General features: G+C 38.7%; 1 protein-coding gene and 1 long non-coding RNA gene across 2 annotated transcripts; both read right to left on the bottom strand.

Annotated features, from left to right (window-relative positions):
• Positions 1-599: 599 nt before the first annotated feature.
• Positions 600-16218, bottom strand: LOC113040482 (protein unc-13 homolog A-like). The gene is made up of 22 exons (XM_026198810.1): positions 16210-16218; positions 15816-15952; positions 15645-15730; positions 15148-15274; positions 14930-15026; positions 14780-14820; positions 13673-13817; positions 13278-13313; positions 13148-13171; positions 12963-13040; positions 12757-12845; positions 12528-12680; positions 12323-12446; positions 10120-10125; positions 8685-8714; positions 7808-7864; positions 7566-7646; positions 6889-7036; positions 5956-6012; positions 3417-3509; positions 1300-1459; positions 600-1208 (listed from the first exon to the last, which is right to left on the bottom strand). Exons 1-22 carry the CDS (start codon positions 16216-16218, stop codon positions 920-922), a joined length of 2067 nt encoding a protein of 688 aa, XP_026054595.1. The 3' UTR covers positions 600-919.
• Positions 16219-16339: 121 nt separating this feature from the next.
• Positions 16340-17351, bottom strand: LOC113039636 (uncharacterized). Its single transcript, XR_003275055.1, has 2 exons — positions 17026-17351; positions 16340-16474 (listed from the first exon to the last, which is right to left on the bottom strand). It is a non-coding gene; the product is annotated as an uncharacterized LOC113039636 (long non-coding RNA).
• Between the last annotated feature and the right edge of the window lie 63 nt (positions 17352-17414).

The raw sequence follows: 17414 nt of genomic DNA, 5'->3' as shown, positions 1-17414 counted from the left end.
CATATAAACGTGAGGTTATAAAGTGAAATTTCACTGAAACAGGCAGCTCTGGTGTCTCTAACACAAGCAGTGTTTGTCAATCTATACATCGTGGTTTATAAACCGTAGTGCCTACTCATGCCACTGACAAACACTGGGTGAACCGCACAGGCACTCGTACTCGGATCGCAAAACACACAAAAGACAGGACAGAGGTGGCCCTGTGATTGAATCTAGATGTGCGACGCATCGAAGTATCTTGTATTTGTACAGTAAGTAGAATTCGTAGGATTTCCTGCGAGTGGCGCCCCCTTAAAAATAATGTCACACATTTTCTTACTGCATGAAAAAGCAACCACTCTGCTTTCAGAGGTGTGTTTGGTTGTAGGTCTGTTTTTTTCGTCATTTACTTGTGCTTCTAAACGATTGCATAACATTAAAGTCTGACCCATAAGGGGGTTTGGTCCCTATTAAGGGCTGAACTGGACAAAGTGGACAAACGGGACCCTGACATTAAGACACCCTTCGAAGGGTGCAGGAATGATTGACAAAATATTATATATATATATATATATATATATATATATATATATATATATATATATATTAATGTTTTTCGGAATAAATCGATAAATATGTGTTGTACCTACTGGCAAGCTTTTGTCTTCAAATATGAAAAATCAAAGACATCACAAATATCAAGTATTTAAGAGATACAATATCCTGTGCTTGTTAAACAAGCCCTTCCTGGCAATTCTAATGGCAGTGCACTGAATACAAATATATAACTGCTTTGTCGTGTAAACGGTTGGTCATTAAAGTGAAGAACCAAGATAAATACGTCTTGTGTATTTTTTTTCTATGTGCTAGTGCAACATCTGAACATCAGGGGGCAGTGTTTACATCAAAGTTACCACGCCTCACTAGCTTCATCCTGGTCTTAGCTCCGCCCCTCCTCAGCAGAGCGCTGGTCGGATTTAAGCTTGACGAATTCTTTCGCGACGTCGTCGTTGTTGCGCTGGGACAGGATTCGTAGTACGGTCAGGCCGGTTTCGTCCATGTGAATGCGTTTACCTAGCGGTAGCCAGCATGCTACGCTACCCCGTGGTGCTACGTCCTTCAGCTGCAGTACTGCCATGCCAACAGTGCGGTCCTCTCGTGCAAAGCAGTAGTCTTTCACGCACACCTGCAGCTCATAGCACTCCGGACCCACTTCGTTACTCAGTGTGCTTTGAAAAAGAAGCAGGATTGGGTTTTATACAGGAAATGTTGCGTAAAATGTGGTATGCAGAAACTAAAATGCAAGTGCATGTCACTCACAATGTAAAGGTCTCATTGTATTTGGGAGCCCAGCTGTTGTTCTTGGACTTGGTGGCATACTTTCTTTTCTTATCACTGAGATGGGGGCCAATGATGTAGACCTCTACGAAGGGCCGGAAAATCCCAGAAGTCTGCCACCGCAGGTCATTCGCAGCCACCACTAAGAGAAAATTACATTGAGCTGTTCAACTTCCCTTCACAATAAATGTACATTGTCTATATCCCTACATCGGCCCGGATGAATGGACCTTGTGGCGTGGCCCACTTGAGTCAAACATTCAAATTAATTTAGCACGCTCTGGCTCACTGCAGCAGTTCAAAAGTGTTTGTCAATATCAAAATGTTTGAAACGTTTGAAGGCGGGATTTAATTGTCATGGAGCTGAGCTGTGCGCCACTTGAAAGCGAGCTGACGAGGTAAGATGTAAGTAGCTAAACACGATGATACAATTCAGCAATATTTGTCAACTGTTTACAATAATAAAAAAAAATTATAAACGATAATTTTTTTAGGGATGCAAACTATTGGCCTTTTCAAATTTCTTAATCTAATTTACATTATTCCTCACAATATAAGATAACAGTGACTGTTTGTAAACGTCTATCCAGACTTTCTTCTGTAATTTCACGTGTCTGAGAAAATTTGTACAAAAAAAAAATTATAATTCAAAAAAGTAAAATACGATTAGACTTTCGCTTTCAAGTGCCATGATTAGAAAAGTGGTATGTAGGCCTGATAACCTAATAAAAACTTAATTTGCTATTTAGATCACATGTGTTATTTTATATACACCCTGACAATCAAATGTTTGAAATAAGAATTTTTATTTATTTATTCATTTATCTATTTAAAGAAGGCTGAATTTATTTGTTAAAAATTATTTGTGATCAGTTATTACTATTAGTTCTTGTTATTATCAATACTGAAAACTGTTTTTGGTAAAACAGCACAGCTGTTTTTAATTATCATTGATAATTATCAGAAATGTTTCTCAAGCAGTGAATTTGTATATTCAAATGATTTCTGAAGGACCAATAGAAAGTCACCATAATAACAGTCCACATTCTGCACTACATCCCAAAACTTCTAGAGCAGAGCCTTGGTGTCATGTGGACTTATGTTATGGGAGGCATTTACCTTTAGTGATATGAAATTGTCCCTGAGATGTGTAAAAATTATTTACAATTATTTACTATTTGTCATATGCCATAGGAAATACCAATTATAATGTAAGAAGTATGCCAGTTATTCAAGAATTTCAATTCACCCTTTGCGAAAGCCAAGTTCTGCAACGAACTTACAAAATGGAACCCGTAAGTATATGCAAGAACTCTACAGAATGTCAACGAGTCGTCCCATGTTGGAAAGGTTTTGAGGCACTTAACAATGCCTCCTAGAGGTTTTCCAGAAGTGTCTCCAGTGTGGTGATCTAAGGAACCAAAGTGGAGCCTTGCATACATTTTCTTTTTTATAGTGTAACCACTGCAAACCATTTGTGGTTGTTAAGATCAGCAAACTTGAAGAATCATTGGGGAACCTCTAGGAGGACCACCCTTTAATTTTTGAAAGAACTTAGAAAATGGAACCCATAAGAACATCACTGTCCAATTGCCATTGGTTTTCTAGAGGGTTCTGCCAGTGTTCCATTCTGAGGAACCCTCATGTACCCTCATCATTTTCACATTCCCCCTGCAAAAATTTAGCTACCAAGATTGGCACACAAGGAGAACCTCGAGAAACCCAGGGTTTCTCAACTATGGCCCTTCAGGTCCACTTTCTTGCAGAGTTTAAGTCCAATCATAATCAAACACACCTGAACAAATTAATCAATGTCTTCAGGACCGCTAGAATGTTTCAGGTTAGATTGGAACTAATCTCTGCAGCAAAGAGTTGAGACATTTTTGAAAAAGGTTCTCAAAAGAACTTACAAGATGCAACCTGTAGAGACTCTTGGAAGAACCTTAAAAACACCAGGGTTTTAAAGTCATTGAGGCTTCTTTAAAAGAACTCCACCAGTGAGTTTTACCCAACCTGATGAAATTACTTTGTTCAAAATTTACGCTCAAGGAGGAATGCAAACAACAGGCTTCAGTTGCACATCAAGAAACAATACGTACCCTTCACTGTGACTTTGTGCTCTCCAGTATTTGGATGAGTGAAGATCTCCACATGGATAGACACCTCTCCAACTGCATCATCAACACCAGTACCTGCAGACAAGACGAGACAAGTCAAGACTCCATAGCCGTCTTTGCATCGGTATGGCTCAAAGGAACTTCTAATAACTTCCTCTATGAATTCAGTTACCGCAGAGTCATACAGAGGCAATGCATGCTTTAAACTGATTGGATGACAAAAACGTTTAAACAGTAATGGCGTTGAACCTGGCTTGAGAGATCATTAATAATACGAAGAGATTTTCAAGCTGGTCTTCTATGTTGGAACACTTCTTAAATACAAATTCAGAGCATATTATTGTATCGATCGAGTTCAAATGTTAATTTCATTCAGCACAGAATTTTGACAGCCGCTAATTTCCATTTCAAAAATTCAAAAAGCAGTGAGATTAACAAATTGACTTTATTTAATTGGGGTGATACATTAACGAACTTTAAAAAAAAAATCGTATAGCACTGCGCAGGATGCAATTAAGCTCTGAAAATGACTGAACAAGTGATCCTTGCAACACATCTCTAATCTGAATTTGTGAGGCTTGTTCAGGCACAAAATTGGGAACACTTTATTCCGCTGTCCGTGTACATCGCTAACGGCTTTTTACAGCTAACAAAAAATAGCAAGTTAGCAAACTCATGTCTACATGAACTGTCAACAATCTGCCATGACCTGAAATAATCAATGAAATCAGCTCACAATACACAGACAACCGAAATAAAGTAATGCCTCACAGGATTCTTCTGCAACAAACTGTTTACGATACAGAGAGAAGTGTGTTTCCTCAGATTAGCATGAGTGTACCATCTGTGCTCACACTTCATTTCTGGTGTCTCATGAAGGGTTTATAACCATGATGGGGAAGGGGGAGTGCAGTCCGTTGGTCCAGTCATTCATAGGAAGGAGAAGACAAGGAGAACATCTGTCTTTCACTTGGTTTTAAATGCAAGCAGGTACATGCGGAAAACCACATCCATTCCCACACATCTCCATTCATTCACACTAATGGAAAGTGCTGAGTCCTTTGTCCTAAAGTATGGATGATATTTACAAACAAATCTTATGCATTTATGATTGTAAGTTATTTGCTTTCTTTTTTATAAACACCTTTGATTAATGATGCCTCTGATGAAGTCACTTAGCTGAAAGCGAATTAAATGGCTAGATCTTTCCACAGAATCTAGGTCAGCTGCAATCAAATAGTAATAATAAAAAAATAGATGCTTTTCTTTCGGCATCTGTTATATGTGTGCGCTTGTCAGAGAAACAGGCTGATAATGCAGTTTCCTCAGAGCAGAACCGTCTGAGCAAGCAGGGATCTGAAAAAGCTTGAACTAACGGTAATGCTGATGCTGTCGACGTAGCATTTTATGATTACTTCCAACCAAAGAGCAACTGGGTAAATGTCACGAAAACCGTCAAGAAATGTCCAGGTCGTATTTCACCACGAAAGTCAACAAAACAAAAATAAAGTGAGTAAAATAATATATATTTGTGACTCTGGACCTTAAGTAGCTGGGGTGTATTTGTAGCAATAGCCAAAAATGTATCATATGGGTGAAAATTATCGATTTTTTCTTTTATGCCAATAATCATTAGGACATTACTGAAAGATCATGTTTCATGAAGACATTTAGTAAATTTCCTACTGTAAATATATCAAAACTAAATGTTTGATTAGTAATATGCATTGCTAAGAACGTCTTTTGGACAACTTTAAAGGTGATTTTGTCATTTTTTTGATTTGTTGCACCCTCATATTTCAGATTTTCAAATGTTGTATTGTAATATTAATCAAATGTATTGTAATCAAAAAACAAAATGTCCTTTTGTCTCTTATGTCTTTGAAAATAATACATCTTTAACCTAATAATCAAATCAAGTAAAATAGACTCGGGCATCTCAAACCTCACTGACCTCCACTGACAGAAAGCTCATCACCTGACCTCAGGAACAAACTCTGATTGGCTGAGGGAGGGTTGTCTTGTTAGACTGAGCCTAAGGGAGGGAAACCACGTTGCGTGGTCGCGAGGGAAGATCGCGCTGAGCAGCAGAACAGACCCTGCATGCGGGCAAGCCGAGTCAGTCGAAATGAATGTCACATCTACATTAGACAATGTGGTTCAGTGCTCGGAAAGTCACGTTTCGTCACGGTCTCTCACTCGTGGCTCGTCATCCGCAGTGCACACATGCGCCTCTCACACTGCAGAAGTGTGTGCATTCCTCATTCACTGCCATTCAAAACACACTTCATCCTGGGCTTTCTTGCTGCTGTAGCGTCAAGATACATTTCAGACCAATGTATGTGAACATACAGCATGTTCTTCCCAGGTACTCATACATGCAAGGCCCTTTCTGGGGAAACATTTGGGTGGTTGTGGGGCATGCGATTGGCCCGTTGGAATGGGAGGTGCATGATCTGATTTGGGTGGATCACTGATTGGTTGTTGGTCGTCAGGAGCACCGGGCCCCATATGAACGTACCCTTCTCTGGGTACACGTCTTCACTATGGGTGAACCTTACCCCCTTCCCTCCATGAACTGGTGAAAGAGAAGGAGAGGACGCAGAAAAATACAGAGAGAAATTGAGAGCACATAGTGAAGAGGATTTGAGAGATGGAAAGAAAGACAGACAGACAAAAAAGAAAGAAAGAACACACAAACTTGCTTTCATATGTGTTTAAATACTTAAATGAAGCAGTGACGTTTACCCTAATTACATTTTAAAGGATTATCTATTAAAATGACTCTGCCAGGGGCATCTCCATCTAAAGTGTGTCAGGATTCCCAAAGTGTGTGAAGGAGAGAAGGAAAGATGGAGACCAGATTAAGCTAAATAAATAAACAAATATGGAAAAGCTGTTTATTTTTAAAGTAAAGAAAACTATATTTTTAAATAATAATAATTGACATGTTACATATTTAATTCTAAATAGTCTTATACTGATAATAGAACCTTCAATGAAAAACACATCTATTCAAATAGAAAAATGCAAACAACAACAACAACAACAACAAAAAAAGTCATTATTTTTGTTTTCTTTGCACACAAAATGTATTTTCATAGCTTCATAAAATTACGGTTATACCAACGTTGTCACATGAACTATTTTAACAGTGTTCTTACTGTCTTTCTTGGCCTCGAACGTTGTAGCTGCATTGCTGTCTAAGCAGGGTCAGAGAGCTCTCGGATTTCATCAAAAATATTGAATTTTGTGTTACGGAGACGAACAAAAGTCTCACAGGTTTGAAACGACATGGGGGTGAGTAATTAATGACAGAATTTAAATGTTTGGGTGGACCATCCCTTTAACTGCAAACAATACATTTGGCCTGATGTTCTGCCAAGGTTGAGAAGAGGTGTTTGGAACAAGTAATTGATATTTATAGACAGCGAGATGTCTGGAAGAGCCTTGCCTTGTGTATTCTGGGACTGAACAAAGGTCTTGATGAGTTTGTCAGTGGCCTGAGTGTAGAGGGACAGGGCGTAGTGCAGGGACAGCAGATCTGGACTTTTCTCCAGGAACGTCTTCTTCAGCCCCACACCTCCAGCATGGAAGTATTGCTAGAAAACCACAAAATAGAAGAAATAGCTTGAGACAATGTTGCTGTGTCTGGCTGGTCAGGATGCTCAAACAAACAAGAGCGATGCTGTGATAGCACTAGAAAAGCTACGGTTGATTAATTTCATGCTTAATCGCTGGAAACAACCTACGAATGGCTATTTATAGTTGTCTCTACTTATTAAACTGGGATAGAAGGACATTTTTTACATAAAACAAAAAATCTAGAATATATTCTCCTCTACATCTCAAGGTACAAAGACAATCCACTGAATGTGGTAAAGGGCAAAAGATTGACTGGAGTGTAAATTGAATATTACGAGGAAGGATAGTGCTATACGTAGTGCAAATGAAACACATATTTATGTAACAGAATGAAAAAAATGTAAATGGAAAGAAATTCATATTCTAGTGTAGTAGAAGGAAACTATTAGAAAAAAAAGCCACATTTACACTATATTTAAAAACCCACTATTGTTGTCACAAATCAGTAGACACAGTCTTTACACTGACATTCAGCTCTTTACCCACCTTTATAGTATCCAGTGCTAACTCAATCACTGCACACTGTTTAGGGGACAGTGCCTTGGCCTCTTCACGAACCATATGCTCCTACAAAAAGGACAACATTTTATAAGAACAAAATACAACAATGATCTTTTTACAATTCAAATTGTTAAGTCAGGTTCATTTAACCCTGAGTTAAAGCAATCCTAGCTTATCTTATGCCACACTCACTTTAAAAGTGAAGAGAAATGTAAAAACCTTCATACCTTCAACTTGGAGAGCTGACCGAGTTCCTTAGCTGCATTGAATATAAGTTGAGTGCCCTGGAGGAAGAAGAAGAAGAAAAAGAAAAGAAAAAAAAATGGAGGAAGTGAGAAAAACAGAAAGACAATTAGTCAGGTCACCGAGTTCAGCAAGGTTGTAGACAGAAATGGCACGTCACAGAGGTCAGAAACAGACGGTTTTAAACGTCAGACACAGGCACTCGCACAATCCCAGCGTGCCCCGCCACCCCCAAACACGCTTGCACACAGCCACGCATCGACACTTTACTGTTTGTGCAACATGAGACGGGAAACTAGCTACATACAGAAGACAGAGACAAGAGTTGAAAGGTTTAGGTAGGTCCACAGCCCGAACAACACCACTCAGGTGATATATCTAGTATCTACGATTGGCCGATACTCTAATCTTTGGATATATCACTAAGTGAATGAGGCTTGTGCACCTTATTATGCCGTTATAACATTATACAAATGTATACAATGCAGTCCTTCTTGGAAAATTAAACCGTTAGTGTACAGAAATAGTACTGTATTTCTGACATCGCAAAAAGAAACAGTCGTTTAGACCATCATGGACATCGAAGTCTAAAGCGACTGTCATGCATGCATTATTTAACCTGGGATGTCCGAGCACCTGGAATAAACTATGTGAGGATTTGCACATAGGTGTGAGTCTATAGGGAAACCCACAACTGCATTGAAAACAAGGGGTAAAACAAAAAAACACTGCTTCCACCGGTTTGTTTCAACAGAGGGACCCAAGTCACACAAAGAAGACATGAAAGAGAGAGAGAGAGAGAGAGAGAGAGAGAGAGAGATAGACAGGACACATTGAGCTAAATGGGGATTCAGTCCTTACATCACTGTGACAAGCAAGCTTCACCCTGCCCTGTGAAGAAAGGGAAGGTGTGATTAATTGGAGAATTGGACTTGGCACTCTTTAATAGGCTGCCCATTATTGATTAACCATCAGACTAAAAGGCCAATCGCATCATTTCAGTTAGAGGCAAATTATGAAAAATAAAAAAATAATATTATTAAAAAAACATGTTTTCAGTTTGTTGTTAAATGGACAGCTCATCCAAAAAAAAAAAAAATAAAAAAAAAATATATGTATTCTCTTGTGAAAGGATGGTAATATTTTGGTCCGTGATAAAAAAAAAAGATTGAAATCCCATCGCTTAATTGATGTTAAAACCGCTGCAGGGCAGTTTTTGTGAGCCATATTTGAATATACGTTAATGATATTTTAAAGCTACGGCAGATGAAAAGAATTTCTATTTGGATATGACGACAGACTTTTGATTTTTTGGATGAACTATCTCTTTAAAGTGGTTTAAATCCATTCTCCTAATTAATATTTAATTCAGATTTTTGTGTTCTGTGTAATCTAATGCACTAACTAAACTAGTCAAATATGAAAACTATGAAATCTTTCAAGGCAATTCTAGAAACAAAAGAGATGAAAACATCTTCAATTGAAAGCTAATGGATTGTAACATCACATAAAAAGGCAGAGCAAAAAAAAACAATATTTGCACCGTAAAATGGCGACACAGTTTTTAACAAACAACAAATTAATAGACTACATTGTTAAAAGATTGTTAAAAGAACATTTCTCGAGCCTGAGAATAAGGGGGAAAAGTAAAAAATAATATCCCAGAAAACACATCAGTCTGAGACCTCGGGGTTCCAAAAGGCCTATTTTGGTACAACAACACGCAAAAACCAAACAGATTGACAGAATAATGTCTGCAGAGACTAAAAAAATAGAGGCTCGGGAGTTGAGGTGAAGATCAGACGCAAGCAACGACCCACAGAGGAGAGGTTTCAAACAGAGAAGGGGAGGGTGGACCACCTGAAACCAGTTAACATCACCCAGATATTAGACCCACGACGGCCACTAGACTGGTAGCGAAAGAGCCTCATTTCCAGGAGAATGAGTAGAGGAAGGGGTTGGCAGTCAGACGTGGGGCAGACATCAGATTGGAAGTTTTGCTGGGGCGGAAAAGGGCCTTGTCCAAGTCAATTAGGAAATGCACCATGCTACAGCCACCTCAGGTATACAGACCACTGAGGTGACCAGGGGAAAGGAGAGGAAATGGATGAAGAAGAGAAGAAAGAGACAGCGGGAGAAGGAGAGAAAGACGTGACAGACGAATGAGGATGCATTGGACAAGAGGAAGGGACTTGGCAGCCACACAGAGCAGAAGGAGGTGGTGGAAAGGGGGTCACCCGGCATGGACGGACTGCAGGACACACAGACGCACAGACAAAAGTGCTCTGGTACTTACTATCATCTGTGGAGGTGGAGCGGGGGGAGAGCGAGAATGTAATAACCAGAGAGAAGGGTCAGTGAAGCTACAAAGAGCCCCACATCAAATCAAAAGAAGCATTAACATTCATTTTACAGGACTGGCTTCAGGCCTGATACGATATTACAAGGTCCCAAGGTCTGTGCTTGGCTGAGGGACTAAAACAGGCCCATTGTGGATGAATAATTCAGCCAAAAATGAAAAATCTCTACCTCGTTGCGTTCCAAACCTGTGTGATGTTCTTTCATCCGTAAAACACAAAAAGAGAAATTTTGTTGAATGTTCAAGCTGTTCTTTTCCACACAGTGAAAGTGGATATGGACCAGGGGATGTCAAAATGGACATAAACAAAGTAACATGCAAAATTATTATAGTTTTGCTTTTTTAAATTAGTTTTATTTTAATACAGTTTTTACATTTTCTTTAAATTGAAGTTGAGTTTTAGTTCGTTTCATGAATGGTTTTGTTAGTTTTAGTTTAGTTTTTATTTTGCAAACACATTTCTATTTAGTTTTTATTTTATTTAGTTTCAGTTATAGTTCTAGTAATTGTAGTTTAGCAGCTAACAGAACACTTCCAGTGTACCAAAGAAAGCAAAGCAAGACATTTAATTTCAGCAAAATGTAATGTTTGCACAGTTTACAGTTAACTCTTGATAGAAATACCACAAAGTGTTTTAATCAGCGTGACAATGCATTTGCTTTTTCCTGTTTCGGAATCAAATTCGAAATAGTCCCAAACATTGCTCTGTCGTTCCCTACCCCCTGCCATAATTCATTTCTGTCGTAACCTCACATGCATAAAGCGCCATCTACAGGTAAATTAATTATACAGCCTATTTGGTTTTAAACTAAACCATGTCAGATTTTACGATACGGGATGAGAGATTATTAATTACGAAAACTAATACTTATTTTTGATAATTATTATTTTATTTCAGTTAGTTTTTCAATAACTGTTGCAAGTTTCGTTTAGTTTTAGTTTTAGTAAATTTTACATTTTATTTCAGTTAACGAAAATGTTTTTTAACTGATAGTTTTAGTCTTCATTTCAGTTTTCGTTTACGAAAATAACCTTGGTAACATGAATGTATTCCATATGACTTATGCACTATAATTAAACTTCTGAAGCAAATTGAGGAACAGTCGAGAATTAAAATTTGCAGTAGCTGCATATTCAAAGTCGGTGTTTCCAATGAATAACGACTTTGTTTAATTCCTTTCACAAAGGCACTGTAGGCTTCAAAACTTCAGAATACCTAGAATAAAGTACATAGGTCATATAGGCCACTTTTATAATATTCTTTTGGAGTATGAAAGCACCTTCATTGTAAGAAAAAGAGCAGCATGAACATGAACTTCCATAGACGGGGCTGCTCCTGGAAGGCCACTGTCCTGTAGAGTTTAGCGCCAAACCTCACACCTGAACCAGCTAATCGAGGTTTTCATGATTTGCAGATATGGATTTTCTGGGACAAATGGCGCTTAACTCTGCAGGACGTTGACCCAACAGGACAAAGACTGGACAAAGTGAATTCATAGATTCAAGAAAGTCATACTGGTTTGGAACGAGGGTGATTTACATGAGAGGATTTACATTTTGAGTGAATTACGACTTAAATTTTTGGCCTTTAGCATAACATTGTTTGGCAAATGGTTAACTAGGCCAATAGGGAGATGTCTCCCGTTCAAATGTACATTCGTTGAAAGAACTGATGTGGGTCTCTTTTGTCAAAATAAACAAATACAAACAAAAATACACAGTTATATCAAGACAAATTAAAAACAGTAAGTTGTCTCTGTTCCTGTAGAAATGCTCTCAAAAATTAACTAGCATTCAAATATATAAAAATATGCTTGAATAAACTTTTTAGTCAAGATTACAGTACATGAAATGTGCAACTGTGTGACTACAGGACCAGAGAGCAGTCTCGAGAGGTGCTTGAATGATATGGTGCACTCCCAAAGTTTTTTAGAGAGGAAAGATGATGTCTTTTGTGGTGATTTGATTTTTGGAAAGGGACATGTTTTGTTTGGCCATGAGGAGATACATTTCCAGTTGTTCAGAGTCTTCATGATCCATAGCAGAAAACACAACGCTTTTGGCATTTATATAAAATGATTTCTACGCGAGGTGCGTCTCAAAAGTCTTTTCTTAATTCAATTCTAAACCGTTCATTTACCGTTTGGTCAGTCAAAGGTGGCAGAACAATCGTCTTCTCCATTGTGTTCATCACCAGCTTCCAAAGCTCCTTCAGCACTCGCTTCAACACTGTCTTCTCACAGATCTTGGCAAACAGCGTGAGGCTGATGAGGAAAAAGGTTAAGAGTGAAAAAGAGGTGTGAAATGTCCAAGAAAGTGTCTAAATCTAGTGATTAGCATCTTACTTGCTGTCAAGGAAGTCCATGATGGGCTGGAGGACGTTGTCGGCATCCTGTGCCACGCTGCTGCAAGCACTTGCTGGCACGTTTCCTGTCCCCTTCACCTGGCTAAGTATGTCACCCATCTGCTTGACATTTTCTTCAATGTTTGGTTGGAAACTAGTGGGTGGAGAACAGATGTTACTCCAAGAATAGAACAAAAAATCTACTTCTTCCTGATCCCTTGGTGCCTCACCTTGTGGCAAAGATCCTTGCAAGGTCATCCAAAACATTGTTGAGCTTCACCTGGAGTTCTTTCAAGATGTCGCTAGCTTCAACGTTCAACTGAAAGGAGCAAAAATCAAAGGTCAAGATCGGCAGAACTTGACCAGGTTCTCAGAAGGTTGTAGGTCTTTGCTCAAGAAGCAAACCATAATATTGGGATATTTGTGGTTCACTTACATCTTTGCCACCCATGGCCTCAAACATCTTCTCAAGCTGTACCCTTAGCTGCTGGATATTATTGATGAGGATGCATGGCTGTGGGAAGCAAAAACACTTTGTTAAAATGCATGAAATTCAACACAAGACTAACTCAACCACCAAAAAGCTGCAGGGCATTTTCTACCCATTTCAGATCAATATACCTTGACAGCGCCATCCTTTGCATTCTAAAATCAATGGAAAACAGAAACAAAACAAATGAGATAGATTCAGGATATAAGCAACTATTTCAAAAATATAAACCTGATTCCAAAGGGATTTTTAGACTATTACCACTTTCTCCTTGGTGCAGTGGTTGGGGAAAAGTCTCTTGAGATAATATCCGCATAGGACAGCAGAACATTGCTAATGGTCTGTGGGGTAAGGAGAGCATGTTAAAACAAGTCTAATGAAAATGCTAACTATTTCACAGATGACCATGAAGGTCAATATTAATTTTTGCTAAGCTAACATTCTTCACATGATCCATACTGATCATGCTTACAGAAATCTGCAACCAAAGCTCACGACCAAAATCTAAGCTAAGCACTTGACATTTGCTCGCCGATGAAATTTTTTAGTAACTGACAAGCGATATTCTTAAAAGACATACATAAACTCTCACATTGTGCCACTTGGCTAAAACGAACAGATTTACAAAATAAATTAATGGAATGATCACGTGGAACCTTGGCAAATCTCTTCATGTAGTGTCCCACGATCTGTGGGTCTGGACACTCCAGCTTCTTAATGATCTCGAAGCTCTGATTAAGCTGCGAGAAGACGTCCACTACCGAACAGGAGAAGAGAGCGTGCTCTGAAGTTTTGCTGATACTGGAGGAAAGAAAGAGTTGGATTGCAAGTCAGAAAAAGTTTTAGAATAGAAGGCACGAGAGACCGCGCAAGCAATTTGCGGCCAGACGTCAGGCGTGAGCTCTTTCGTCTGGAAATAATTGGGTCGAGGTGAGACTGTGGCAGGTTCCCAAAGAGGGCTCAGTGAAAGTAATGAACTAAAGAGTGTTCTTATTGGCTCAGGAACATGCTGAGGTGCTCCAGAGGGCACCCATTCATCAAATTTTGACATGTCTGGCTGGGAGCATGAGGTCTGTAACTGTAACTTATTACAGCTGCTAAGCTAAATGCTAAGTATAGCTTTACAGTAAATTTACAGTTTTGCTTTGAAATTTTCTTAGAGATTCTAGGAATTACTTTTACTAGTATTAAAGCAATAGTCAAACTATATGTAAAAATGAAGTGTTACCAATAAACTAAAGTGTTAGCAGATTCAATAAGACATGCAAAGATATGTTTTAACTTACTCAATGGTCTTTTATATATTTTAATATAATAATAATAACTAGATAGTGCTGTCAAACAATTAATTGCGATTAATCATCAATAAAAAGTTTTTGTTTATGTAATATATGTACGTGTGCTGTATATATATATATGTCGATGCTCTGATGCAGAATATACAGGTCTTGCAAAATGGGTGCTAGGGTACTTCTGTTTGGTTGTTAAGGAGTGGCTTGGCAGTTGCAAATGGTGATACTTCAGAGGCTGATTGCCATTATGAATGATATAAACCAACTCACCATGCCTCTGCCAACATATATCATTATCATATATCATATACAATATCATATTTGGGTTGCTAGGTTGCTCAGCAATGGTTATAAGGGCATAGAAAACAGATGTGCTCTGTTCCTTTGCCATAGTATGTCTATGGGGCAACTTTGGGGGGCTCTTGCGCCCAATGGGTACAACTTACACCCCACTGCGAGGTATGTTCTTACACAGTTTGCCAGCCTCTTCGAACATAGCGACCCAGGATGTTCTACAGAATTCGTACTCAGCGATACAACCTGTCATATAAACGATGATATACATATTGTATAGAATGGCCTTGAAGATAAGGAACCAAAAGCAAGAGATATAAATCTCACCCCATCTTTCTTGTCACGCTCCAGGGCTCCGTGCAAAAAGTCTCGAGACACCTCCTCATTCTCGTCCAACCACTGGATGACAAATGGCTCAAACCACCTGCAGAGTAACATCATCTCTAAAGGTCTATTACCCATCATACCACAGTCACAGTGTCATTTTGAGTGTACATGACTCGGATAATACGCATGCGAGATGGGAGACGTTTGGAGTCACTCACGTGGGATATTCAGGCACTCGGCTCTTGAAGAAAGGCAGGTCTTTGCAGTATTCATTGTAAAGCCACTTTACTTTGAAGTGCAGGTTCATGTAATCGGCACTCTTGCACAAGCGGTTCTTTTCGTGCTCTGAAAGCCACGAGGTGAAGACAAAAGCCCTTCATGAAACAGTTCTAGATATAACAGCACATAATACATCTATGCAGAGCGGAGAACCCCTACTGAATCAGCAGATGAGAAGAACTCCACCACATGTCGACTTTTCACCAAGTGTGAAATTTAAGTGGCTATAAGTGAGAAATCCTGCCACGCTCGTGTTCCTAACTAAAAATCTAACTAAGAAGCAAACTTTTTTTTATTGCATCTCATCAGTCAGTCAAGTTATGAGCATTACAGACCTACAGCTGAAACTTTTTAATGAGGATCTAGTCTACGAAACCAAGAATCAATTGATACAAAGGCTAGATAGATCAAGAAAAGCTTCTTAGCTTCGACTCACCTTCCATTGCATACTTCATATCTTGGGCAAACAGGTTCCACATAACCTCTGCGCTGATCTTTCCAACATTGAGCTCCTGCGGAAACCTGTGTGGACCAAAATACATAATATTAAGACCCTCAAAAGGTTTATGAATGTACATTTTGTGCAATAAAATGGTGCCGGACTCACTGGTTAAGACAGGGGGTGTAGGAGTTCTTGTCCTCTTCAATAATTGAAACAATGAGGGTGATTAGCTTAGACCAGAAGTCTAGATTCTTGATACTTGGACCTTGTTCCTCTGGAGGAACCTCACCTTTGTTTTTTTTCTGCAAAAGGAATTCATTTTGAAATGGTAGCTTGAAGCATGTTATGGCTTTTCATAATCTGCCAACCTCTGGAAGAAATTACCCCACTAAGGCGAACAGCAGGAATGGCAGCAAACAAACAAACAAAAATATGCCAACCACTCCAGGGGAACACGATATATAACAAACCTGCAAAGCTCTGCAGCAAAATATAGTAAGTAGCCCAGGGTTAGATGTTTAATTCAACAGGAAGCATGTTTAATATTTATGAGGGACGCCTGTAACATCTTCAAAGCCGCATAAACAAAAGCAGCAGGATGAACTGCTCTGATAAAATGACTTGGATGCTCCCGTAGCAAAGAGCTCTGGGGCTGAACAGGGTCTCTGGTCCAGGAAGTGTCGACTTACCGGGTCTGTTTGGTATTCTCGACTATACAGCTCGTGGCAGTTGTTGAAAATGTATTCGTAGGTAGAGTTGAGGCAAGCCTTCACACAGTCCTTCACTACCTGGCTGGCACGAGGAGGACTCTGGAGCTCTTGGACCTGGAGAAAAAAGTCAATGGTTCATTCAGATGGATAAATTGATTGATATGAACGATTGCATAGAAAACTGTATGCAAAATGAGGTGGTCTAAAAAAGAAAGAATCATTCAGAAATTATAGAAAAAACTAAAACTGTAGCACAACACCATGTGGAAAATAAAACTGCAAAAGAATTATATGAAAAAAAGAACAAAAAAAAAAATTGCACAAAAAAGAAAATTGTATTAAAATGACAATAAAACGAAAACCGCAAAGCAAAGATAACTGTAGGAAAATGGTAAGAAACAAGAAAATATTCCAAAAAAAGAAAAAAGAAAATTGCACAGAAAGGAAACTAATAAAACTATATAAAAAAAAACACAAAACTGAAAAAAATGGGATTTTTTTTTTTATAAAATCGAAAAAAGGAAAATCATACAAAACATCACAAACAACAAAAACTTTTTTTTTTTTAATTATCACTGAACATTATATTGAAAACAAAATCACATGAAAATTACACAAAAAATACCCCCCACCGACCAATCAAAGCATCAGGGATTTCAACTAACCTTCATCCTGAAGAATGTGATACTGGTTAGTAGGTCCACAGTAGATTTGAGGTCCTGCAGTCTCTCTGGACTGCTAGCTGGGAAATTATTCTAAACACACACAAGAATGGGTCTCTTTGTCATCAATACTCATTTCTTCCCCAGATATTTCAGACATTTCAATAAAACTTAAAGGTACAGGTTGTAGGACCTGCCACGAGAGGGCGCATTACCAAAACAATAACAATCGCGTGTTTTGATGACTCTAAGAGGAAGCGTGGAATGATTTGTTGTCTTCTACCCAACCGCTGACGGCCATCAATCAGACGGAAAGATAAATCATGGATTTAACGTGAGTTCAACGATTTGCGCGAGTAGTTTACATGCAAAGTCAATGAAAAGATGCGATC

The sequence above is a fragment of the Carassius auratus genome, chromosome 22 (genome assembly GCF_003368295.1).
Source record: "Carassius auratus strain Wakin chromosome 22, ASM336829v1, whole genome shotgun sequence".
Taxonomy (NCBI): Eukaryota; Metazoa; Chordata; class Actinopteri; order Cypriniformes; family Cyprinidae; genus Carassius; species Carassius auratus.
The sequence above is the reverse complement of the archived record's forward strand: the minus strand, read 5'-3'. Positions and strand labels throughout refer to the sequence as shown.

Excerpts from the sequence above, each read along its gene's own strand:
- LOC113040482 (XM_026198810.1), bottom strand. Across the intron at positions 15,731-15,815 it reads TACACCCCCTGTCTTAACCA|GTTTCCGCAGGAGCTCAATG; the intron begins GTGAGTCCGGCA and ends TGGTCCACACAG. Across the intron at positions 1,209-1,299 it reads TACAATGAGACCTTTACATT|CACACTGAGTAACGAAGTGG; the intron begins GTGAGTGACATG and ends TCTTTTTCAAAG.